At 42.9% G+C, this 25,046-nt stretch overlaps 2 protein-coding genes across 3 annotated transcripts in view; both read right to left on the bottom strand.

Moving 5' to 3' along the window:
- The window catches only part of chsy1 (chondroitin sulfate synthase 1), an 84,972-nt gene extending 78,832 nt beyond the window's left edge, over positions 1 to 6,140 (bottom strand). The window contains exon 1 of the mRNA XM_079496487.1: positions 4,827 to 6,140. Within this exon, the coding sequence (XP_079352613.1) occupies positions 4,827 to 5,212 (386 nt within the window). The 5' untranslated portion in view covers positions 5,213 to 6,140. The remainder of the gene's footprint in view (positions 1 to 4,826) is intronic.
- An 8,584-nt stretch (positions 6,141 to 14,724) lies between these two features.
- On the bottom strand, positions 14,725 to 24,682 carry selenos (selenoprotein S). Of its 2 annotated transcripts, XR_013789609.1 has the most exons (7): positions 24,378 to 24,682; positions 20,433 to 20,558; positions 19,155 to 19,261; positions 17,765 to 17,848; positions 17,268 to 17,337; positions 15,596 to 16,197; positions 14,725 to 15,554 (listed from the first exon to the last, which is right to left on the bottom strand). XR_013789609.1 is itself a non-coding variant. In XM_079496706.1 (6 exons), the coding sequence occupies exons 1-6, from the start codon at positions 24,508 to 24,510 to the stop codon at positions 16,109 to 16,111; spliced, it is 609 nt and encodes a 202-aa protein (XP_079352832.1). In that variant the 5' UTR covers positions 24,511 to 24,682; the 3' UTR covers positions 14,725 to 16,108. The 2 variants fall into 2 exon arrangements, 1 of the variants encoding a protein (XP_079352832.1); XM_079496706.1 differs by having other exon boundaries at positions 14,725 to 16,197.
- Positions 24,683 to 25,046: the final 364 nt, after the last annotated feature.

The following is a 25,046-nucleotide window of genomic DNA, read 5'->3' as shown; positions in this document are numbered from 1 at the left end:
CCCAAAGGAGAGTTAACTATTTTCTGTGTATAAAACTGGCTGTCAACGCATTCCACACACAAACACACACATATGGTGTTGTTTAATCGGTGCTCATGTTAACAACACTACAGCAAGTGTCATAACTGAAGTGATTAGCGTCTGTAAGCCAGCAAACATCGGATAATTACTCTGGGCAATATGTCTGCGTGCGTGCGTGTTGATATGTAACTGTCACGCTCACAGCGAGATGCTTTTGCAGATGTACACTTCCCCCCCCAAAAAAGGCAGATTATGTCCCTCGTGACCCGGCTAAAGTGCGACAAAACAGCACTATTTGAGTCTCCTCCAGATCCAATTAAATTAAAATTCACTGCAAGTTTTAGGACAGTCAGTCACACATTTCAAGATAATTATTTATGAAATGACTGTACATTCACAGACACACACAAATGACTGTACATTCACAGACACACACAAATGACTGCACATTCACAGACACACACAAATGACTGTACATTCACAGACACACACAAATGACTGTACATTCACAGACACACACATATGACTGTACATTCACAGACACATACAAATGACTTTACATTCACAGACACACACATGACTGTACATTCACAGACACACAAATGACTGCACATTCACAGACACACACAAATGACTACATTCACAGACACACACAACAATTCACACACGACAATTATTCTTGTTCGAAAACCAACAAGTCATCTATAGCAGTGGTTCCCAAACGTCCAACATAACCTAGATCGGCTATTTTCACTACTTCTTAAATATTTGTTTTCTAATTTATGGAATTTCATTTTTTTCCCCATGTATTTCTTCATGAAATGATGATATTGATAATCACTGAATTTTGGTTTTTAATTCATGATTTATTTATTGCTTGTTTTGGGGAATGCTTTTTGAAAATGTTTTAAAATAATCATTAAAAACTAAATATAGCAAAAAAAAAATAAAGGGACACATACAAATGTGTCTGCGACCCAAATGGGTCTGTTTGTGACAGCAAACTTTCAATGTCAAGGACCCCCAAATTTCCCAATTTCTATCTCTGGGACTATCTGGGACTCTATCTCTTGGGACCAATTTATATTGTAAAATCAATGTTAATTTAACTCTGAGAGTGTACGGTTCCATTTGGACAATCTCAGAGTTACAGACCCATTTGGTTCCAACCTATCATTTATCTGGAACTCCCTCAAAGACCCCTGGGGGTTCCCGGACCCCACTTTACGAACCAGTCAGTCATCTATAGGAGGCAGAGGCCTACTACTGCCGACTGTGTCAGTACTAAAGTCAATGAAAGAGGCCTACTACTGTGGACTGTGTCAGTCCAGACTCCAGAGCCTGGGGCTAAAGTCAATGAAAGCACACACCAGAGACGGGAGGAGACGTGAAGTCACAAAGCAGTAAACACAGAGATCAATAGAGCCGTCTGCCATGGCAGCCTTGGGAGGAACCAGGGCGGCTTAAGGCCGCGATGGTCCGAACACTTAATCAAAGGGTTCTTCATACACTTTCAAGGAGATAACTGGAGGCTATATTGCAGTTTTTAACTGCGTTACTTTTCCCATCACGGCTCAGATTTACACAAATGGAACTTTGAAAGATGTCGACTGCACCGACACGTCAACATCTGGAGTTCTATTTCCGCGTCATATTTATACACACAGCGGCTCGAATTATGTTGTTAAATGACGCACCGTTGTGTGTTTAAAAACAATATACGTGCCCCAAGTGTGTTGTTATTTTCTCAGATAAGCAATAAGGCAGTTAAGATGTGGAAGCTGTGCAGGATATAGAAAACAGCCCGAGGAATCTTTTCACTAAATGTTTAGTACGATATATGTACCCGCTACAAAAACACAGGTTCCTTTGTCTTGTTGACAGTCAACACTATAATTGGTCAAGACTCTAAAACGCATCCCCAATACAAGAGCCAGGGCTGTCGGCAGGCAGACTAGCGTGCGTCTAAAGACTACTGAGGCGCCGTTCACGCCTGAGAGACGGCTGTCTCCTCGGTGTCTCCTGTCTCTTCTGTGTGTCGCATGGCTCGCAATGCATTTTCAATGGGAGTCACGTGGTTTGACGAGACAACCAGTCAGGAGACACTGAGGAGACAGCTGTCTCTCAGGTGTGAACGCCCCCTAAGCCATTGTGAGTGTGTGTGTATGCCTGAACTAACTGCATCGAGCGATCTCGGTACATAGATTTTATTATTAGATAGAACTGATTTGTTGTATAGTCTGACTTTCAACTGCATTTAGTTTTGATTGTTGTTCCACTTTTGCTTTGACTAGGGATGCACCGAATAGGAAATGCTTTGCCGAAACCGAATACTGAATATAAGAAACAGTTGGCCGAAAACCCAATACGATTCATATTATATACTGTATATTATAGTATATATACCATTATATTTTTGTACCATTGCTGTCATGGTCGTACCTTTGTTGTAGGGTTACATCAGGGGTGCTCAAAAGGTAGATCAAAATGACTTGATTGATTGACATAAAAAAGGGCCTGTCAGCTCAAACCCACAATGCAATATTTTGCTTTCAAGAGTGTTGCTGTGCACAAACATTGATAGCATTACAAATGAAATACTAAAAACCCTACCTACCTATTCCATTTGATTGACATCAAAAAAGGGCCTGTCAGCTCAAACCCACAATGCAATATTTTGCTTTCAAAAGTGTTGCTGTGCACAAACATTAATAGCCTTACAAATTAAATACTAAAAACCCTACCTATTCCATTTATCCACCTCTATTTCCCATTCCAGGTGTGTATGTCTTATATGTAACACCATTGCCGCTATTCCAAAGCCCCCTCATGTATTTTCAGCATAATGTTTTTGTCTTGTTTAGCTGGTCATTTTGAAAGTAGCTCCCAAGTCAAAAAGAGAAGTGGTCACCCCTTGGGCTACATGGCAATAGGCCTATCTCACAGCCCGCTTTCCACGCCCACTTCCGGTAAATAGTGGTGTCTTTAACATGAGCATTTACACGTTTTTTTCTCTGGAGAATCTCTGGAGAATTTTCTAATGTAAAAATGTGACAGACCAATATTATTATGAAGCAAACAAGATGGTAAATCAGGTCGAACAGATAGAACAAACCTTACCTTGAGAAAACAAAAGTTGTAGACTTCTTAAATTACCTCTGTTAACATGTAGCGTCTATGGAGTGACGTCACGCTATCACCACTAACCCCGAAAGGGGGCGTATTTAGGGGGGCGGGGAAATTCTGTGAGATAGGCTTATTGCATAAGACATGATTACATTTTGATCACTTCATCACAACAATCACCCTGGTTCTTTGACTACATTGTATCAGATGTGATATGTTATGGTAGGCTATCAGATGTGGTATGTTATCTATGTAGCCCCTTTCGGGACCCTCAGTTACCCGTCCCGAAAGGGGATATAGGCATCTATGGTTGGCTACATTGTATCAGATGTGATATGGTATGGTAGGCTACATTGTTGTAAATAGGTTTTCAATGTAAGGGGGACCCAGGACCCAGGGCAGGGTGGTCTTTCAGAGATGGGACCCAGGACCCAGGGCAGGGTGGTCTTTCAGAGATGGGACACAGGACCCAGGGCAGGGTGGACTTTTAGAGATGGGACCCAGGACCCAGGGCAGGGTGGTCTTTTAAAGATGGGACCCAGGACCCAGGGCGGTCTTTTAGAGATGGGACCCAGGACCCAGGGCAGGGTGGTCTTTTAAAGATGGGACCCAGGACCCAGGGCAGGGTGGTCTTTCAGAGATGGGACCCAGGACCCAGGGCAGGGTGGTCTTTCAGAGATGGGACCCAGGACCCAGGGCAGGGTGGACTTTTAGAGATGGGACCCAGGACCCAGGGCAGGGTGGTCTTTTAAAGATGGGACCCAGGACCCAGGGCAGGGTGGTCTTTCAGAGATGGGACACAGGACCCAGGGCAGGGTGGACTTTTAGAGATGGGACCCAGGACCCAGGGCAGGGTGGTCTTTTAAAGATGGGACCCAGGACCCAGGGCAGGGTGGTCTTTTAGAGATGGGACCCAGGACCCAGGGCAGGGTGGTCTTTTAGAGATGGGACCCAGGACCCAGGGCAGGGTGGTCTTTTAAAGATGGGACCCAGGACCCAGGGCAGGGTGGTCTTTCAGAGATGGGACCCAGGACCCAGGGCAGGATGGACTTTTAGAGATGGGACCCAGGAACATAGGTACGCTCCCCCCAGGGTAGGGTGGTCTTTCAGAGATGGGTCTGATGTGCTGATATCTGGTTGGCTACATTGATTGTATCAGATGTGTTGTTGTACCCAAAGCATGCTGTGATTGATTCACTGTGTTTGATACAATGTTGCTGCTTGTCTCAACCAAAGTGTTGCCAGTGGAATGTGGATACAGTTACAGTTAGTCAGTCTGACTGACTGGACGATTGCTTCTTTAACGCAATTTCCAACCAAGCCAGCAGAAAATTAGAGAGCAGCGGTATATATATAACGATCAGGGCTGAAATTACAGTCACACGCACACACGCACGCACACACGCACACACACGGAGCTATAGGGGAGTAGGCTACAGACAGACAGAACACAACTGACGTGTACAAAAAAGCTAGACTGAGATTTATAGAGGAAAGAAAAAGCAGCATTCCTTCACTGTCATCATGTCATGAAGGAATGACGCACGCACGCGCGCGCGCACACACACACGCACACACTGACACACACACACACACACACACACACAGCTGGAACCTTGCATTCAATATTTTATGTAAATGAGAGTTTGAGTTAAACTCAGACCCAGACACACACGTACCTGTGCGCGGCCACGGCTCGGTTGTTCAGGTACTTCTGGGCGGTCATGACGCCGACGAACAGGAAGTTCTTGGAGCGGACCACGGGGCTCCCCTTGTCGGCGGCCGGCGACCCGTCGCCGTCCTGCGGGGGCCACGACAGGAGGTGGTCCTTCCGCGGACCCCCTCCCCCCCCTGCGTTCAGCCCGCAGCCCCCCGGACCACCGCCGCCGCCGCCGGCCCCCCCAGCCCCGCCGGGGCCCCCCGGGCTGTTGGCTTTGCGCTTCTGGCCAGCCTTCTTGAGCTCGCTCGCCTTGGGCAGGATGAGCCTGGAGGCCAGCGTGAAGCCAAGGACCAGGCCGAGCAGGACGCTGAACCAGGCTCTGCGGCTGCGACCTGCCATGCCCATTAGATACAATACTATACAATACAATGATCTGTTGTCTGGAGCCAGAGGACTAGTTCAATGCAATAATGATCTGTTGTCTGGAGGAGAAGACTAGTTCAATGCAATAATGATCTGTTGTCTGGCGGAGAGGACTAGTTTAGTACAATAATGATCTGTCCTCTGGAGGAGATAACTGGTCCTCTGGAGAAAATAACTAGTTCAATACACACTGGTCCTCTGGAGAAAAGAACTAGTTCAATAAATACACACTGGGGTGTGTGTGCTCTGGCCAAGATAACTAGTTAAATGCACTGTATACACACACTGGTATGACTATGAGCCAAAATAAGTTAAAATCCAGGTCCGTTCCGTTGTGTGTCTCTCTCTCTGTCTCGCCGTTATAAGCCGTTAGAATGAGTCTTTGGTTTTGGTGGATTAAAAAAAAGACATCAAATAAACGTGTGTTCTTCTTGTGTCCCTCAGTCAGTCCAGATGAAGAAACACGCCGGCCTCACAACACACACACTTCTCTAATTCTCGCATGGTTTTATATTTTAGGAGGAACGCGTTTTTCTCCTCCGATCGGCTGCTTCTTCTTCCACTTCCAGATGCATACGTAGCATCACAGCAGCCTCCATAAACACACACACACAGTCCCTCTAGCCTAGCGGACTGTCTGTAGCCACCTGAACACAGCTCCTCTAATCCGCGGAGGAGGAGGAGGGCTCGATCCCTGCAGGCTCGAACCGTCAAGCTAACATTCTTCTGTTCCTCCGACATTCAGTCACCGAGTGAAATCAAAGGCGTTCGGTCACATTTATACTATAGCCGCTGCTGCTCCACTCCAGTGTGTGTGTGTATGTGTGTGTGTGCGTGCGTGCGTGCGTGCGCGCCGTCCCCCATTGCATTTGTGTCCGTTATGTTCTCGCCATTGTGAGAGAATGTCGAAGTGGCGACGATTTCACTGACTGACGAATACTGACGAGAGAGCAGAGAGGACTGGCTGCTACCGAGAGGAGTGGCCAGGTCTGACTGTCTGCGGGGGAGAAACAAGTAAAGCAGGTCTAGGAAAACAATTAACAAGCCCAAAAGAAGGGAAGGAGGCCTTCTTTCAACATAATATTACACTGATTGATTGATTGATTGATTGATTGATTGATTGATTGATTGATTGATTGATTGAAAAAGTATTGTATTCACAGTTTGTAGAAAGGGTACAGTTCAACCTAGCCTACAGGTCAATACAAGACAAACAAGACGTTTTCGGGCTGGGTTGGGCGTAAAATGTCTGGGCTGGCCTGCCCAAGTAGGCGCAGGTATGCCTTCATTTTTGGGCCTGTTGAGAACTAAGAAGTTTTCGCCGGCTGCCGGGCGCGGCTGCACTAATAACTTTGGGGCAGGCCCGTCTACAGTTTGAATGGACAGGTATCATTCAAAAGGGAGACATCGAAAAAGAAGGACGGGTGGGGAGGGATCAACATATGGAATGTCAGAACATGTCAGCTCCATATATGGATATCTAAGGGTTTGAGGTCATATGTAGAGTTGCTGGCCAGCTCCATATATGCAGATCTAGGTCTTTTCCATGTATGGCTGCCTATCCGGGGTTTGATGAGGTCAGTGTCGTGATCTTCATGGAGACGGCCATATATGGAGCGTGTCACAAGGCGTGACGGACTGACTGACAGACAGGTTTTGCAGGTTTTCATAGTAATAATCTGCGACCTACGGTCACAATAAAACTAAAACTAAATCCGAAAAGGAATGCTGCCCAGGCTACATTTATGGTGTGAAATGGCACGAGGGACCCCACAAAAATACCACCCACAAAAATTGCCATGCACAAATGTGCCCTCTTCTTGGGTTTGGGCCACTGCCCCCCCTCCCCTGCAGTGCTCTCTGCCCTCAGCTTTACTAATGACATAGTTCAGTGTTGAAAATGAGTGGCATTCCACTTTAATGGTTGCTCTCAGCACTATCAGTATGTCATTGATTGAATGTTTAAGGCAAGCCCTGGCTCTATATATGTGATTTTAAATGTTTTTTCCCCCCACATACTCTGAAGAAGGCAGTTGCATCTGCCGAAACGTTGTTTTTTATCCTATTCCAATAACACACTATTCCAACAACACACATCTTGTATGAAATTAAATTAAATCTATATTTACCCAGGGTATCTGGGCTAAGCTCAAGAACTTGTTTCCAGCCAGGCCCTGCTCATAGAACACATTTCATCGTAGTGGTTGATGCCTTGTTCAAGGGCATTTCAGCGGTGGTAATTTTAACGTGTCGGACGGCTGGTTCGAACTGGGAACCTTCCGGTATCCGTTCGGCCACCACAGACAACTAGCCTATATATTCATTTGGGGATCCTTGACTTGCAAATGTTTGAGAAATACTGGTTTAAACTGCCTTATGAAGCGAGCCCAAATAAGCAACTACACTTTAGAAACTAGCCACCAAAAAACCCAACCCGCAACTACCAATAACTAAGCAACTTTACAGAAAAACAAGCCCAAAGTCGCTTATAATAAGCGGACATGGCAACACTGGTGCCGACGAGACGTGAACAGTGATTTGAGCCAATGAAGCCGCCGTAGACGTAGAGCTATCAGTGTTACCAGATTTTGTGAGCGAAATAAGCAACCAGGTCTAGGAAAACAAGCCCAAAAATAAACCACTATGGTATGCACTTCAAACCTATACTGGATTGATTGATTGTTTGTTTGATTGATTGGTTGATTGATTGATAATTTTATTTCACAGTATGTAGAATGAGTACATTTCAAACGAAAGCACAATTAAATACAAAAATCAGACCTGTCTGAAGTGAGTGGTGATGTACTGTACTGTACTGTACTGTACTGTACTGTACTGTACTGTACTGTACTGTACTGTACTGTACTGTACTGTACTGTACTGTACTGTACTGTACTGTACTGTACTGTACTAGCCCTCCTCCCTGGCCTGTGTTTGTGTGTTAGGCTGTGCAAGAGCCTAACCCGCCTCTTCAGACACCATTTTAGCCCATAGCATTTGCCGTAGCACTTGCCCTAGCCTCGACGACCTTACAGCCGTATGCAAATGCTCAAGTCATGTAATTTAGATAGCATTTTATGTAGACATAGCACTAGTGTACGCATAGTTTCATTATATATGCGACCAGGGCACTTAGGCACGGAAACATAATACCAGACTACGCCACCCTGAGAGTTTTACTCAGAGCATATAGAATATAATACTGTATATTAATACTGTTACACATAGAATACCCACAGGGTTGAAATAAAGAGTAGCAGCTTAACAGGGATTATTTAGATTTATTTATAACTCTAGGCAGAATAAAATAACTTTAATAATGTTAGAATTTGTCAATTACAAAATGATATTACTGTAAGTTAACTAGTTAAGTGACATTATTGCTAAATCAATATAAAAAAGGTGTACACACACACACACACACACACGCACACACACACACACACACACACATCACTCTTCAAGAACTGTCTCTCTCTCTAGGTCAAGATAGCAGTTAAACAATCATGATACAAGTGGGAATAAGCATGGCAGACTATACTAAAACCCCAACCTGCAGCCTACCACCACATGACCAACCCACCTGTCCGACTGCAGCCTACCACCCGCAGTCTGTTCTCTCTCCTCCAGGTAGGATTGCATCCAGCTCACTGATGTGCTATCAAAACCAATTGCTTTTATCAAGTGTGTGGTTTACGGTGTCGAAAGCCTTTTGGAGGTCCAGCATGACCATGCCGCAGTATTTGCCAGCATCCATCTCGTGTTTGATGTGGTCGCTCAAATATAGAGGATTGATTGATTGATTGATTGATGGATTGATTGATTGAATCAATACTTTAACAGTTTGCAGAAAAAAGCGCAGGAAAGTACAGTTCTGCTAACATCTTAAAAAAAGAAGTGGTATATATATATATTTTTTTTTTAAACATTCTTGTTAAACGCAACCCGTAACTACCAACATTTACAACAAGCAACTTTACAGGAAAAACAAGCCCAAATGTCGCTTATAATAAGCGGACATGGCAACACAGAAGTATCTGGGCTCTGATTGGCTGAGAGGCGTGCGTTGACGCACCCATGATGATGAACCCACAGCTTTTTTTATGTACATGGGTCTAGAGTAGACCAGTGGTTCTCAACCACTGTTTGGGGACAGTGAGAAAAAAAAAGAAAAAAAAAGTGTACCCCTGAAGAAAATGTATGTACCCTGGTATAAAATGCCTATCTAACTGGGGGGGGGGGGGGGATCAATGTCCCCAAGTGATAAAAGCAACAAGATGAACCCTTCCTAGGGGTGTCAATCACCTCTGAGGGAGATTTGACTGGGTCGTTCACTCTCTGTGTTGATGGCTTGTTAACGACCGTCATTGTCTCATTGATTGATTGATTGATTGAATTACAGTACATTTCAAGTACAACTCAATACAACTGTTAACTGTGAGTGGATGACACCATAAAGCATTACACTTGTTTACAATAGGGCCCACCATTTTCAATTCATCAAAACAATTAGAGATGTACCAATATACACAACTATATAGTCAAAACAGGAAATCATCATAGACGAGGTAAAAAGTGAAAATAAACATATACAGTGAGGGGAAAAAGGGGTGGGTCAGATTTTACGGGGGCCAGTTTCTAATTGCAGCCGTCCGTAGGTGCCCTTTGAGGGCGGTTTTGAAGGAGTCAAGGGATTCGCATGTCTTAATGACTGTTGGTAGGGCGTTCCACATTTTGGTGGCATAGGAGCGAAATTAATTTAGTCCCTTGTTTGTGCCGAATCTGGGTTGCACATGGATAGTTGAACTCCCTCTGGTGTTGTGGGTGTGGACTTTGTTGACATTAAGGAAGTATTTAGACAGGTACATGGGTATCTTGGTGGTGTATCGAATCTTGTGGACCAGACCCATTGCAAGATGCTGTACTCTGTCGTCAACCCTAAGCCATTCCAGCCCGTCAAAGTGGGCAGGGGTGAGGTGGGTTCGGGGGGTGAGGCCAAGTAGTAGCTTGACCAGTTTGTTTTGAGAAGTCTGGAGCCTAGTTTTAAGGGCCCTTTTTTAGCGAGCGAGACGGTTTTTATTATTATATATAATTTTGCTGCAGGCACTATAATTTAATTTAAACATTCTCAAATATGAATGAAATAGTAACGCTAATGATGCTCACGACTGCTGCTGTTCATTTACAGAGCAAAACCAAGATGGCGGACACACAACAAAGTTTAATCCATGAATTAATCACAGTTTAAAGTTTTAATCACAGTTTAATGGATTTTAATCACAGTTTAATGGATTTTAATCACAGTTTAATGGATTTTAATCACAGGTTAAGGATTTAATCACAGATCTGTTAAGCAATGCTTAAAATTAAGTGGTGCAACACAACTCGAATTAAAATTAATCCTTGATCAACAAATCCTTGATTAACACTAAACTAAGCTTTATTTAATCCTTCTTGGTGCAAACGGCCCTTAGGGTCGTTTGCACCAAGAAAGATTAAACCTTAATCTGGTTTAAATCAAGGTTCATCTATTAATCCAGTTGCACCAAACTTTAAACCTAGTTTTCACTAATCCGGTTTAGTTTTAAACCATCCTTTTAATCTTGGTTTTGTTTTTTTAATCTTGGTTTTAATTTTCACAGTAAACCTGGATTAATGTCAATCCTGTTGCACCACTACTTTAAACTTTGATTTAAGTATCAATAAAGGGATTCATTCTAAACCAGCAGGAGAGGAGGTTTAAATGAAAACAACATGCTTATACGTCTGTTGGTTTTTTTTTAGCGAGCGAGACGGTTTTTATTATTATATATATTTTTGCTGCAGGCACTATCATTTAATTTAAACATTCTCAAATATGAATGAAATAGTAACGCTAATGATGCTCACGACTGCTGCTGTTTATTTACAGCGCAAAACCAAGATGGCGGACACACAACAAAGTTTAATCCATGAATTAATCACAGTTTAAAGTTTTAATCACAGTTTAATGGATTTTAATCACAGGTTAAGGATTTAATCAGAGATCTGTTAAGCAATGCTTAAAATTAAGTGGTGCAACACAACTCGAATTAAAATGAATCCTTGATCAACAAATCCTTGATTAACACTAAACTAAGCTTTATTTAATCTTTCTTGGTGCAAACGACCCTTAGAGGTGCTGTGGTACCAGGAGGTGCATGCATAGTCGAAGAAACCTTGTACGAGGGCTCCTGTTAGGGTCTTCAAGGTGTTTTAGTTGACCAGTGAGGAGATCCTGTATAGGAATCTTGCTCTTTGGTTGACTTTTTTGATTACGTTGGTGGCCATTTTAGCACCGGAAAGATTTGCCTCCAGGATGGAACCTTGCTGAGACTATTAGAACCAAAGAGAATTGATTCAGTTTTACCCAGGTGTAGAGATAGTTTGTTATCAGCGAGCCAGGTGCAGATTCTACCGATCTCAGAGCTGAGGGCCTTTTCAACCTGCAGCTTGTTTCTGTCCGAGACCAGCAGTGCTGAGTCATCTGCGAACAGGAACAAGTTGCAGTCACAAGCTGATCATCAGCTGTCATGTCCTTAACATATATTAGGAACAGTAAAGGCCCTAGTATGCTACCTTGTGGAACACCACAGCGCACTGGGAGGGGGGGGGGACAGTGTTCCATTCACCTCCGCCATCTGTTCTCTCCCCTCCAGATAGGATTGCATCCAGTTCACTGAAGCGCTATCAAAACCAATTGCTTTCAGCTTGTTTACCAGTATGGAGTGGTTCAGTGTCAAAAGCCTCATTGATTGACTAAACAACTCCAACTACATCTCTCTCTCTCTGACTTGCACTGAGAGTTTTGTAATGACAATATAGGCTACCTGACTGTTTGATTTGCACAAATTTGCTGCTACTAACCTGATCGCCAGTGGCACATTATGTGTTCAGTAAGGGGGGGGGGGATTTTTTTTAGGGGATATCCCCCCTCCTCATGAAACTGAGGGTGGCTCAAATGGGTCTGAGAGGCTAAATGTCATCAAATGGTGGTTCGTGGCTCAATTGGGTCTGAGAGGCTAAATGTCACAAAAAGGTGGTCCGTGGCTCAAATGGGTCTGAGAGGCTAAATGTCATCAAATGGTGGTCCGTGGCCAGGGCCGTGGCTCAAATGGGTCTGAGAGGCTAAATGTCATCAAATGGTGGTCCGTGGCTCTAATGCTGAATAAATAATGGACCTTGATATGAAAAGGGTTGAAAACCACTGGTCTACAGTCAAAAAGTATGATTTGCTGCAGACTGTGAACTTATATTATAAGCAGTTTCCATTATCTGGCAAAGCCAGATTTAAGATTCATAAGACTTTGTCGCCATCTAGTGACATGTCCCATAACATCAACAGGTGTGCTTTTGGGGGAGCTGAATAAAGTTAAAAAGTTCACGTTAGGAATTAGAATTGTAATATAGTCGTTGGAATGAGTTCTGACTGAGGGCAGCATTTAATTTAAATGGTTCTCCGTCCTCTCCATCAGAGAGCAGTCACTTTGACTATAAGTGACATCTCAGAATAAATAAAGGGGTCGTTTCAGTGGGTAATTTTAATTATTTTAAAACTAATATTAGGAGTCAGGACACGCCGCTATCATTGTCATGGAGTTCAAGTTCATGCTGTATTGATGTTGGTACCATTAGGAGAGATAAGAGCCAAACGTTGATCAAAATAACAATAACTAATGCAGATGTTTAACAATAATTTAACTCTTGTCTTGAGAGTGTAAAATGGAACCAAATGTACCCATAAGGTACATTTGGTTTCATTTTACACTCTCAAGAGTTAAATACCCAGCAACAATTGAACATCTGCCGGACGTCGATTTCCAGTCTTTTTCAGGTCAGTCGGTCCAAGACCTGATCTGCACGTCCGTCAGACGTACAGAATAGATCCGACCCATTATTGACGTCAATATCCCGCTCAATATTTTGACTTCTGGTTTGGTAATTTTTTGGACGTCGTCTGGACGCCTAATTCAGGTCCCGGTAATTGACGTGTTATATCGATCTATAAGGGTTCATTTGGTTACCAACAACTCTCCATCATTTAGCTGGGACCTGGAACCCCTGGAACCCCCTCAAGGACCACTGGTACAGTACAGTACAGTACAGTACAGTACAGTACAGTACAGTACAGTAAAGTAAAACAGCACTCCCTGATTTGTATCATCGTGAGAACGATTTCCGCATTGCAACTTTTCAGGAATAGAAAGCCTGCAGTTTCTGCTTGGATTCCCCATCGATGATGTCACTGGTGGATGGGTTTCTGAACTGCCCACAGCCCTCCTGAGACACAGACTGGTTTCTGAACTGCCCACAGCCCTCTAAGAGACACAGACTGGTTTCTGAACTGCCCACAGCCCTCCTATGAGACAGACTGGTTTCTGAACTGCCCACAGCCCTCCTCTGAGACAGACTGGTTTCTGAACTGCCCACAGCCCTCCTATGAGACAGACTGGTTTCTGAACTGCCCACAGCCCTCCTATGAGACACTGGTTTCTGAACTGCCCACAGCCCTTCTATGAGACAGACTGGTTTCTGAACTGCCCACAGCCCTCCTATGAGACACAGACTGGTTTCTGAACTGCCCACAGCCCTCCTATTAGACACTGGTTTCTGAAATGCCCACAGCCCTCTTATGAGTCAGACTGGTTTCAGACCGTAGGGGAAAAAAGTCGCATTTTATCATGAACATTAGTGAGGACCGATTATATGAACGTAGGATGAAAAGTGGTGAAGTGGTCCTTTAATAATAGAAAGGGGCATGATAAAACTCTGAACAAGTGACAATGATTCAAGGCAAGCCCACCACAGTAGGCTACGGTCATCATGAATACAAAGGGCCATGTATAACCTTCACAGCCATGTTAATGGCCTGCAAGCCCCGGATGACAATGGTAAATGGTGCATTTACATAACACTTTTATCCAAAGCGCTTTACATATATTGTGCATTGCATTCACACACCAATGGTGGAGAAAACCTGCACATCGAGAGCAATTAGGAGTTCAGAGTCTTGCTCAAGGAGACTTCGACACTAACTCTGCGGGAGCCCACAGGGATCGAACTGGGAACCTCACGGTTCCGGCCACTCTACCAAACCAAGGACATTACAGAGTCCTACACAGGTGCCAGTGGTTATAGACAACAATACTCCTAGAACCTAACGACATGTTGCCACTGTCACAGGTCTGGTCCCATGAAATGAGACGAGTTGTTCGTATTTACCCGTTCTCTCGTCTCACAGCAATCTGTATCTCCAAATCCCTCAGATGGACACGCCCTCGGTACACTCATGTGAGGGTACCTATCCTAGGGGACACGGGGAGAACATGCAAACTCCACAGTAGAAGGGCCCTTTCGCCAACCCCGTCATCAGTGCCCGTATGAGGAGGAGAAAACAAACCCCCAGCGCTATCGGTGTCAATATATTACACAAATACATAAAAAATAAAATTAATAAATAGAAACAACAACCGTAACGCTGTCACTACATCTTTATTGCATAAAAAGGTGCATTACCATGTTCCTTAATCCTTATTATTCCCTTGCACCTTACAATTAATCAGAACAACAGAGCAATGTGAAAATCTCAACTATATTATTTGAAACGTATTCCGTTGTGCACTTAATTGCATTACCACTGTATATATTTTTTTTACGAGAGCACTGCAGTACTGCAAACCAGAAACAACTACTGTAAGCCATGGTGGTGCCTACACATCCACAAAGATAATACAAAATAATATATTACAAAAATAACACACCAACTCTGAAATGCATCAGCCAATCCCAGTGGGCGAGTTACCATTTACAGGAATGACATCATTAAAAGCTCACAAGTCCACGATGCCAACACAGTTACACTAGTTGGCAAAAATATAACGTTTTACCATTGGTTTCAACATCTTTTTTTTTTCTTCGTTTCGTAGCATCATCAAAGGCCATAATGATTATAGGACCACTTCACCACTTTTCAACCTATCTTCATATAATTAGTCCTCGCTAATGTTCATGATAAAATAGCACAATTGTTTTCTACTCAGTCTGTGTCTCATAGGAGGGCTGTGGGCAGTTCAGAAACCCGTCCACCAGTGACATCATTGTTAGGCAGATTATTTTCAAATAATTTTCAAATTTGTATTATCGTGAGAACGATGGCTTCCATTTCCGCATTGCAACTTTTCAGGAATAGAAAGCCTGCGGTTTCTAGTAGCTTGGATTCCCCATCAATGATGTCACTGGTGGACAGGTTTCTGAACTGCCCACAGCCCTCCTATGAGACAGACTGGTTTCTGAACTGCCCATAGCCCTCCTATGAAACACAGACTGGTTTCTGAACTGCCCACAGACCTCCTATTAGACAGACTGGATTCTGAACTGCCCACAGCCCTCCTATTAGACACAGACTGGATTCTGAACTGCCCATAGCCCTCCTATGAGACACAGACTGGTTTCTGAACTGCCCACAGCCCTCCTATTAGACACATACTCGTTTCTGAACTGCCCACATCCCTCCTATGAGACACATACTGGTTTCTGAACTGCCCACAGCCCTCCTATGAGACACAGACCGAGTGTTTATCATGAACATTAGTGAGGACCAATTATATGAAGATAGGTTGAAAAGTGCTGACGTGTTCCTGTAAGGCAAAAAATAATAAAATAATCATCAACCGGTTCAAAAAGGGGTGGCAGGTATCTTTAAAAAAGCAAAAAAGAAAAAAGCTTTTGTAGGTAACTGTGAAGGCATGGTGATATCTGCCAGCTCCGTTCAGCAGGTCAGTGTGTGTCCTCTGGGGTCGGAGTTGAGCGGGCGGTCAGCCAGTCACAGTGACCGCCCGCTGGCTCCAACCTGCTTTAACCTCATCCTGATCCTCCAGCAGAGGGCCCTCTCCTTGCAGGTCTAAACCCACAGCTGGCTCCTCCTCCGTCTCCACTCAGCGGACTGTAGCCTGGCAATAAATACAATAATACATTATAAAGATTGTAGCCTGGTAATAAATAAAATAATAAATTATAAAGATTGTAGCCTGGTAATAATTAAAATAATAAATTATAAAGATTGTAGCCTCGTAATAAATACAATTATAAAGATTGTAGCCTGATAATAGAAAAATAAATAAACTAGATAAAGTGCCCCTCGGGGCACAGGTCTCCTGCAAACCTTTGCAAAAAAACATTATGTTAATGACATTTAAGATATACAATACCTTCCTGGGGTGTGTAATATGTGGTTTTAGATGTTTTAGTATTTCAATGTGTCTGTGATGTCACTTCCTTCCTGGACTACATTGTCTCAGTAAGGGTGTAAGCAGACCTAGGATTCCATGCACGGCCAAAAGAAGCTGTCTGCCGGGGTCTCTTCCGGGTTTTTAGACAGCTGGTGGATGGAAATGAAGCTCCACCCACACGGCAGACTGCCGCGTCGGCCAGATTCCCGGAAAAGCTTGCCCCATGCATCCACCAGCTGTCTAAAAACCCGGAAGAGACCCACAGCAGACCGCTTCTTTTGGCCGCGCATGGAAGTTCAGGTGTGTCCAGGCTGTGTGACAGCCCTCCCCCTCTCCACAAGGAGGGGCAGTGCATCAAGGCATCATGGTCATTGTAGGAATTCAGCAATCCAGTCAAAGCCTAGTAGTCAAACACCCAGACTATGACTACTGTTATCTACTACAGATACTATTAACATTAACCCATTTTCACCTGAGATCAGATTCTAAAAATGTCTTCTACATCCTGACAGTTTTCCGAAAAAGCTATGTTTCTATGTCAGTGGTTCTTCGATTTTTCACCACTCGGTGGCGCGCTATGAGCTTGTAGATCTGCTATTTTTCAACATAATGCTAACACCAAAAGGGGTTCCCGCTCAAAATGGGTTAAGTGACTGCAGTTTCTTCCAGCGGTGAACCGCTAGCCTGTCAGCCTGGTGAAGTAGTTCCAGCTTTAGTAAAACACCAAAGCAAGTGGAAAAAGACAATGGTAGAAGATTGCTTTAACAAAGCTGAATGAATTCACTACATACCACTCCTTAGAGACTTCTTGTCCGTCTTAGGTTTCAGCACCGTGGATGACGAGCTCTCCTCTTCAGTGTTCTGCCGTGTTATATAGGGTTGGGAGAGTCACTATAGTATTTGTATAGCACCTTTCATGACATGAAATGCAGCTCAAAGTGGGTTTACAGAGCAAAAAAGAAAACAGAAAAAGCATAAAAACGCATTAAAATAAGAGGCAGTGAATAAGGCAAAACAGTGAGGACATGAATAACAACACGGATCATTAAAGATCAGCTAAAAGCAAGAGTGTAGAAATGCGTCTTGAGCTGTACGTGCTTTACACTTTAATCGACACAGGTTTACACTGTCTTGGTGTAAGCCAAGATAGTATGGTGTGGTAATACATAGGCTAGCCTTACATTTTACTGTACATTTTAGTATAGCGTGGTACTACTGTACATATTAGTATACTGTGGTACTACTGTACATATCAACATCAACTTCAGTATGATTTAACCTGGCTTACCTGCGCAGACTTTGCTTTGTAACTCTTTCCTTCTTGCATGCTATCCCACATTTCTATTTTCTGCCTCCTTTTCTCCTCCTCCAGCTGTTCGGGGCACAAGAGGCAAACAAAACATTTGGAGGAGAGGTTCAAGGACAATGCACTGCTGGTATCATGTGGCATGCTGACCCACGGTGTACTTTACATTACTGAGGACTAGTTTCCAAAGCATACCACATGTATTTTATTTGTGTTGTGCACGCCAGTGGGTTCCAGTATGCAATGGAAACTAAGAGACTTACTTGCGATAGGCAAATTCAACACAATAACATTTAATTATGTTTTGGGTTTTTTTTGGTCAAAAATAAATGTATAAACTGCAGCTCCAGGTGAAAATAGTACCTGGAGAAAAGCTTGATTTTTATTTAATAATGAAATATCTAACATTCTTGATTTATTAATCACACAATTGTGTTTCCCAAACATTGATTGGATTATTCAGATGTGTTTTGGCAAATAAAATGCCTACTATGGATCAAATATAAACATATAAAGAAAAATCACACCCGTGTGAACTGAGTGGTGCAACTCCCATCAAGTTAATCTCTAAACAGAGCTGCCTTGGCATCAAGTTAATCTCTGACAGAGCTGCCTTGGCATCAAGTTAATCTATGAACAGAGTTGCCTTGGCATCAAGTTAATCTCTGACAGAGCTGCCTTGGCATCAAGTTAATCTATGAACAGAGTTGCCTTGGCATCAAGTTAATCTCTGAACAGAGCTGCCTTGGCATCGAGTTAATCTATGAACAGAGCTGCCATGGCATCAAGTTTTTTTTTTTTTTTTTTTATGTTTTTTTTGTGGCTTTCGCCTTTATTTTATATTTTTTTATGGAGGGACAGACAATAGGCTGACAGGAAATGGGGAGAGAGATGGGGGGAAGACATGCAGTAAAGGCCGTCGGGATCGGGAGTCGAACCCGCGGCACACTGCCAGACTGGATTACCAGCCAAGGTGCCTGGACCACTGAGCCATGGCCCAGGCCATGGCATCAAGTTAATCTCTGAACAGAGCGCTGCCTTGGCATCGAGTTAATCTCACCTGTAGCTGTTTCTCTCTGAACAGAGCTGCCTTGGCATCGAGTTAATCTCACCTGTAGCTGTTTCTCTCTGAACAGCGCTGCCTTGGCATCGAGTTAATCTCACCTGTAGCTGTTTCTCTCTGAACAGCGCTGCCTTGGCATCGAGTTAATCTCACCTGTAGCTGTTTCTCTCTGAACAGCGCTGCCTTGGCATCGAGTTAATCTCACCTGTAGCTGTTTCTCTCTGAACAGCGCTGCCTTGGCATCGAGTTAATCTCACCTGTAGCTGTTTCTCTCTGAACAGCGCTGCCTTGGCATCGAGTTAATCTCACCTGTAGCTGTTTCTCTCTGAACAGCGCTGCCTTGGCATCGAGCTCATCCTGCATCTTCTTCCTGGCTGCTTCCACGGCCTCTTGTCTTCTCACCACGAACACGGGATCTTTAAGGAAAATGTCAACGGATGCTCAATATCCATTTCTTGCCTTATTTATTTTGCAACATGATGTATGTATTGTTAAAAAAATATATATATAACATTAGGCTCTCTATAACTCAAATTTCTACCAATAGACGGAGACATGAATGTTTTTATTCTATTCACTATACCATAGGACAGTGGTTCTTAAGGTCCTAGAGGGAGTTTCAGGGGTCCCCAGCTAAATGATAGTTACAATTAGAATAGGCACCAAATGGACCCTTATGGGTCTGTAACTGAGAGGGTACAAATGGAAGCACTCTGAGTTAAATTAACATTTATTTTTTCAATATAAATTTCCAGAGATAGAAATACCATTAAATGGGGGTCCATAGCCTAATGCATGTCAAACTGTGGGTCCTTGAAATTAAAAATCACACCCGTGTGAAGTGAGGGGCGCTAATATATTAAAGTCTAACTCATGGTGATTAGGTGATGTAATGGTGATATAAAACAAACGGTGCAAACACAAACATTAAACGCCATTAACAATAAAGAGACAATATACACTGACACCACATAAGACAGGAACGCCCATAAACATCACATCCGGTTTTAGCCTGGGGTAAGAATTTTCTATGGCTGCCAATGCAACTTGGTCCAATCCTTAAGCACATACGGACAAACATCTATGCCGATGCTATCTAACTTGCGGAGGTAGCGTGCCTTGTCCACGGGCAACAGATCTTTCAACGTATGGCATTGCAAATACGTTTGATAATCGCTACTCTGCTCAATATTGTTTTGAAAATGCCGCAAATTGCATTGCAGTGAACGAGCGCAAATCACAACTTCCCCCGGTTGTGGGCGGAGTCACAGTTTGAGGCGCTGTTTACGCGCCATGGTGTCAGTGTATGACGTAAATGACACATTATGATGTAAGGTTTCCCATTGTCAATGGCGTTTACAAAACAAACATTGAACTAAAGACAAACATTAAACCTGTGTATAGGATTAGGAGGGGCTAGCGCCCCTCAAAAATGGTTGAGAAAATCTCTTATGGGGGTCCCTGGCATATCCTTTCAAATGGGGGTCCGTGGGGCTAATAAGTGTCAATTTGGGGGTCCTTGACCTTTTTTTCTTCCGCAAATCTCACTTATTTACAAAACAATGCGTTTTGAAAATGGGCACTTACCCTGCACAGTGTCCGGGGCTGAATTCCTGCTGCTTGCTCTTCTTTTGCTCAAGTATTGGATCAACAGGTACACCACCACGGTCAACAACAGCAGGTACCAGCCGTACTGGGTCAGAACACCTCCAGCTGTGGATGTAGAAATAATATATCAGTCAATAAGAGCAGGTACCAGCCGTACTGGGTCAGAACACCTCCAGCTGTGGATGTAGAAATAATATATCAGTCAATAAGAGCAGGTACCAGCCGTACTGGGACAGAACACCTCCAGCTGTGGATGTAGAAATAATATATCAGTCAATAAGAGCAGGTACCAGCCGTACTGGGACAGAACACCTCCAGCTGTGGATGTAGAAATAATATATCAGTCAATAAGAGCAGGTACCAGCCGTACTGGGACAGAACACCTCTCGCTCTGCGTGTAGAAATACATGTCATGTATCCAACATTCTACATCAAAATCTAGACCCAGATCCCTTAGTGGCTCTCCTTGGCACTGCTGGAAGGGATGACCTTCCTCTAACACGCATAGAGTGTCGTATGGTCGACTTTGCCTTGTTGCTCGCTAGGCGTGCCATTCTGTTTAAATGGAAGGATGCTGCCCCGCCCGTGCTCCGTCAGTGGCTTCGTGATATAATGTCCTGTCTCGAGTTGGAGATGTTAAGGTTTTCAATTGCCGGCTCTGAGAAAAAGTTTTACAAGACCTGGGGCCCGTTTATGACATTCTACCACAACACACAAACTGCATAGTGTGCCGTGCCTATGCCTCGGCCAACGCCAAACCACAACAGAAACAAAATCTGCTCTATGAAAAATCTGCTTTTTTATTTTATTATATTTTTATTTTTTGTAATTATGTATGCATGTATTTTGTGTATGTGTGTATATATATATATATATATATATATTTATTTTATTTCCTCCAGACTGTTCCGACTATCCTTGGGATTGTGGGTGGGGGGAGGGTGGGATAGGGGATTGAGTTTTATTTTATATTTTATGTGTCTGTCTAATACTTGCCCCTGGGCTATTGTCGAAAAACCTGAATAAAAAGATTTTGAAAAGAAAAGAAATACATGTCATGAACCCATTGAGACCTGAGGACGATTCTACAACATGTCTTCTAAAGTTTTCTGAAGAACCCTATTTTTCTATGTCAGTCGTCCTCAAACATTTTCATCTCAAGGACCCCCAAAAATATATCTAATGGCCGTCGACCCCCATCTGAAAATATGTTGTCCAGGGACCCTCCAGAAGCAAAGATTTGAGTTCAAAACGTTCGCTCTGAAAGAATATATATTCAAAGACTTGCACCACATTTTCACTATTTTTCAAAAAATAGCAGATCTACAAGCTCGCAGCGCGGCACTCTGTGCCACACTATGAGCTTGTAGATCTGCTATTTTTCAATAGCTAAAGTACTGAGACAGAATACCTCCAGCTGTGGATGTAGGAATACATTCAAATCAGGGCAGGAAACCAAACCACACACCATGACTATGCATTCCAAAATGCAACAGCTGCAATGCTGCATACAGGATAGGTGGGCAGTAAGGCACCAGAGCCATAGAGTAAGACAGAGTTAGGACATTTAGGGGGCAGAAAACAGCCCAGTCACGTGTTTCATGTAACTCGTTTGTCACTGTAAAGTAGTCCATGGACTACAATGCATTCCGTAAACGTCCGGTTCAGGCCTTTGTCACAGTTCGCCAAAATAAGTCGATGTAGCCGCCATTGGACTGAAGCCCCGTGAAGTGAACAGAGTTGTTGTAACTCTGTCTTACTCTATGGCTCTGATAGGCACTATGCAAAATTGTCTATTTTGTCTTAAGAAATGTAAAGTCTACATGATGTGAACATGAACGCGGTACATCATTATCAGACTTCAACTTCCGGTTTATGCCCCAATATCAATACATTACTGGATATACAGGTTTCGGAGCAATTGCAGAAATATTAAGACATCATCAACTGTTTAAGCATGTTCTATTATAAGGAACATTTAATATTAAACTTTTTCCAACATTTTGGGGGAAAAAACGCCAATACTTAACACCCAGGTGCCCATTCTTCCCTGGTGCCCACCTAGCCCTAGAATGTCTCTGTTGTTACGTACAGTTGGCACAGTATTCCACATACAGGAGCCATTGATCCCTTGGTAGAAATGAAAGATGCGCAGCATAAATGTGATAAATGCTCCGTTTGTACTCACCCATTAAATAATTCCAAAGACAAGGAGTGAAATATTGTCCTCTAGTTTCACATCCATGTGAAAGTTCTGGCACAAAACGTGTATTTAGTCAATTATCTCCACTTTTTCACAAGCTGCACCCGGACGGCTTTCTCTCTGGGCGAGGGGCCCGGAATGATCGATGGACTGATTTTACCAACACTTCCTGTTGATTACCACAGACGTCATCACCAATTGACCAGGGAAACACAAACGTTTGGGTCACACAATTGGCAGGTGGTGTGATTAATTACCCAGCACTTATCGTAATGCACCTGCCAATTGTGTGTCCCAAACATTTGTGCTTCCCTGGTCAATTGGTGATGACGTTTGTGGTGATCAGAGGAAGTTTTGAGCTGTCATTCCGGGCCCCTTTGCCCCTCCACGTCTTTGGAATTATTAAATGGGCGAGTACAAACGGAGCATTTATCACATTTATGCTGCGCATGTTTCATTTCTACCAGGAGCGGGTGCAAGGGATCTATGCCTGTGATACAGAATTTACGAAGTATATGAATGATCACAGACATTCTAGGTCTAGTGCCCACCTATCTGTTAAATGGTGCATTTATATAGCTCCTTTATCCAAGGCGCTTTACATAGATTGTGCATTACATTCACCCATTCACACACACACACATTCATACACCGATGGCAGGGGAAACCATGCAAGGCACATCAGCACATCAGGAGCAATTAGGGGTTCAGTGTCTTGCTCAAGGACACTTCGACACTAAGGGAGCCCGGGTTCGAACTGGCAACCTTGCGGTTACCATCCAGCCACTCTACCCCTGAGCCACCGCCGCCCACAGTTTGTGTCCATCATAGTTGTAGGTGATGAAATCCACCCCAATACCCAACAGCCAACTCTGAACAATTGATTACTTTATTAATGCAGATTTTATGAAAAAATGGGTTGAAGCTCAGTGTAAAGTCAACAATTTATTAAACTACTGAACGGTTCAACATTAACTAGTTATGAAACTACTGAACAGTTCAACAATAACTAGTTATTAAACTACTGAACGGTTCAACATTAACTAGTTATTAAACTACTGAACAGTTCAAAATTAACTAGTTATTAAACTACTGAACGGTTCAACATTAACTAGTTATTAAACTACTGAACGGTTCAACATTAACTAGTTATTAAACTACTGAACGGTTCAACATTAACTAGTTATTAAACTACTGAACAGTTCAACATTAACTAGTTATTAAACTACTGAACAGTTCAAAATTAACTAGTTATTAAACTACTGAAAGGTTCAACATTAACTAGTTATTAAACTACTGAACGGTTCAAAATTAACTAGTTATTAAACTACTGAACGGTTCAACATTAACTAGTTATTAAACTACTGAACAGTTCAAAATTAACTAGTTATTAAACTACTGAACGGTTCAACATTAACTAGTTATTAAACTACTGAACGGTTCAACATTAACTAGTTATTAAACTACTGAACGGTTCAACATTAACTAGTTATTAAACTACTGAACGGTTCAAAATTAACTACGACACTTCCTGGATCTCAAGACAAGTTAGCAGGCTAGCACAGCATGCTATCATGCTCCATTATCAACCAATAAGCAGCCGTCATGCTCCATTATCAGCGTCCTATTAATGTTGTTAAAACAAAAGACACACAAATAAAACATAACAGCTCATAGATATATGTCTATGGAACGGCTAACTAGCTCCAGGCTAACCATACCAATGTGCTGAATGAAGCTGAAGTCCTGGTTCTGTAGAGGCTGGTGTTGTTGTTGTTGTTGTGGTTGTACTTGTATCTGAGGCTGAGGAACTCCTTCCTCATCCACATCAGTGATCTCCACTCCGTCGTCCATGGCTGTCTGTTTATATTATTACTATTAGTATTATTATAAGTATTATTATCTGTCGCTGTGTGGTTTATTTCAGTCAGAGCTGTGCAACACCGTCAGCCATCTTTGTTGACATTAGCTTCGCAGCTAAAAGATCTTGCAGTGTTGCCAGATAGATTGTGTGTGAGAGGAATAAGCAGACCAGAAACGTCTGGGTTTCCGAGGCTAGTGAAAACAAGCCCAAAGGAAAATGGCAATGCCATCTGCTGAAAGAAAAAAATATAGAACAGATATTTTGTTAAAATTCGAACACCACAAATCTGCTATGGGGGTCCCTGGCACCATATATATATATATATATATATATATATATATATATAATTATTATTATTTTTTGACAAATACATTGTTTTCTGATTAATTGAAAATGCAGGACCCTGATGTAAACAAGTCTTAGCACTTTTCTTGGTATTATCCTCAGTCAGTAGCAGTTCTTGTATTGATTGATTGATTGATTGAAGTATTTATTAACAGTTTGCAGAATTACAGTACATTTCAAG

This window comes from Electrona antarctica (assembly GCF_951216825.1).
Source record: "Electrona antarctica genome assembly, chromosome: 3".
NCBI lineage: Eukaryota > Metazoa > Chordata > Actinopteri > Myctophiformes > Myctophidae > Electrona > Electrona antarctica.
The sequence above is the reverse complement of the archived record's forward strand: the minus strand, read 5'-3'. Positions and strand labels throughout refer to the sequence as shown.

What these genes read in the sequence shown, in the direction of transcription:
- selenos (XM_079496706.1), bottom strand. Translation starts at nt 24,510, where the DNA reads ATGGACGACGGAGTGGAGATCACTGATGTGGATGAGGAAGGAGTTCCT. An exon ending in AGCCCCGGACACTGTGCAGG is followed by an intron (nt 19,262 to 20,432) that starts GTAAGTGCCCAT and finishes TTTTCCTTAAAG; the next exon opens with ATCCCGTGTTCGTGGTGAGA. An exon ending in TCAGAGAGAAACAGCTACAG is followed by an intron (nt 17,849 to 19,154) that starts GTGAGATTAACT and finishes TGCCCCGAACAG; the next exon opens with CTGGAGGAGGAGAAAAGGAG.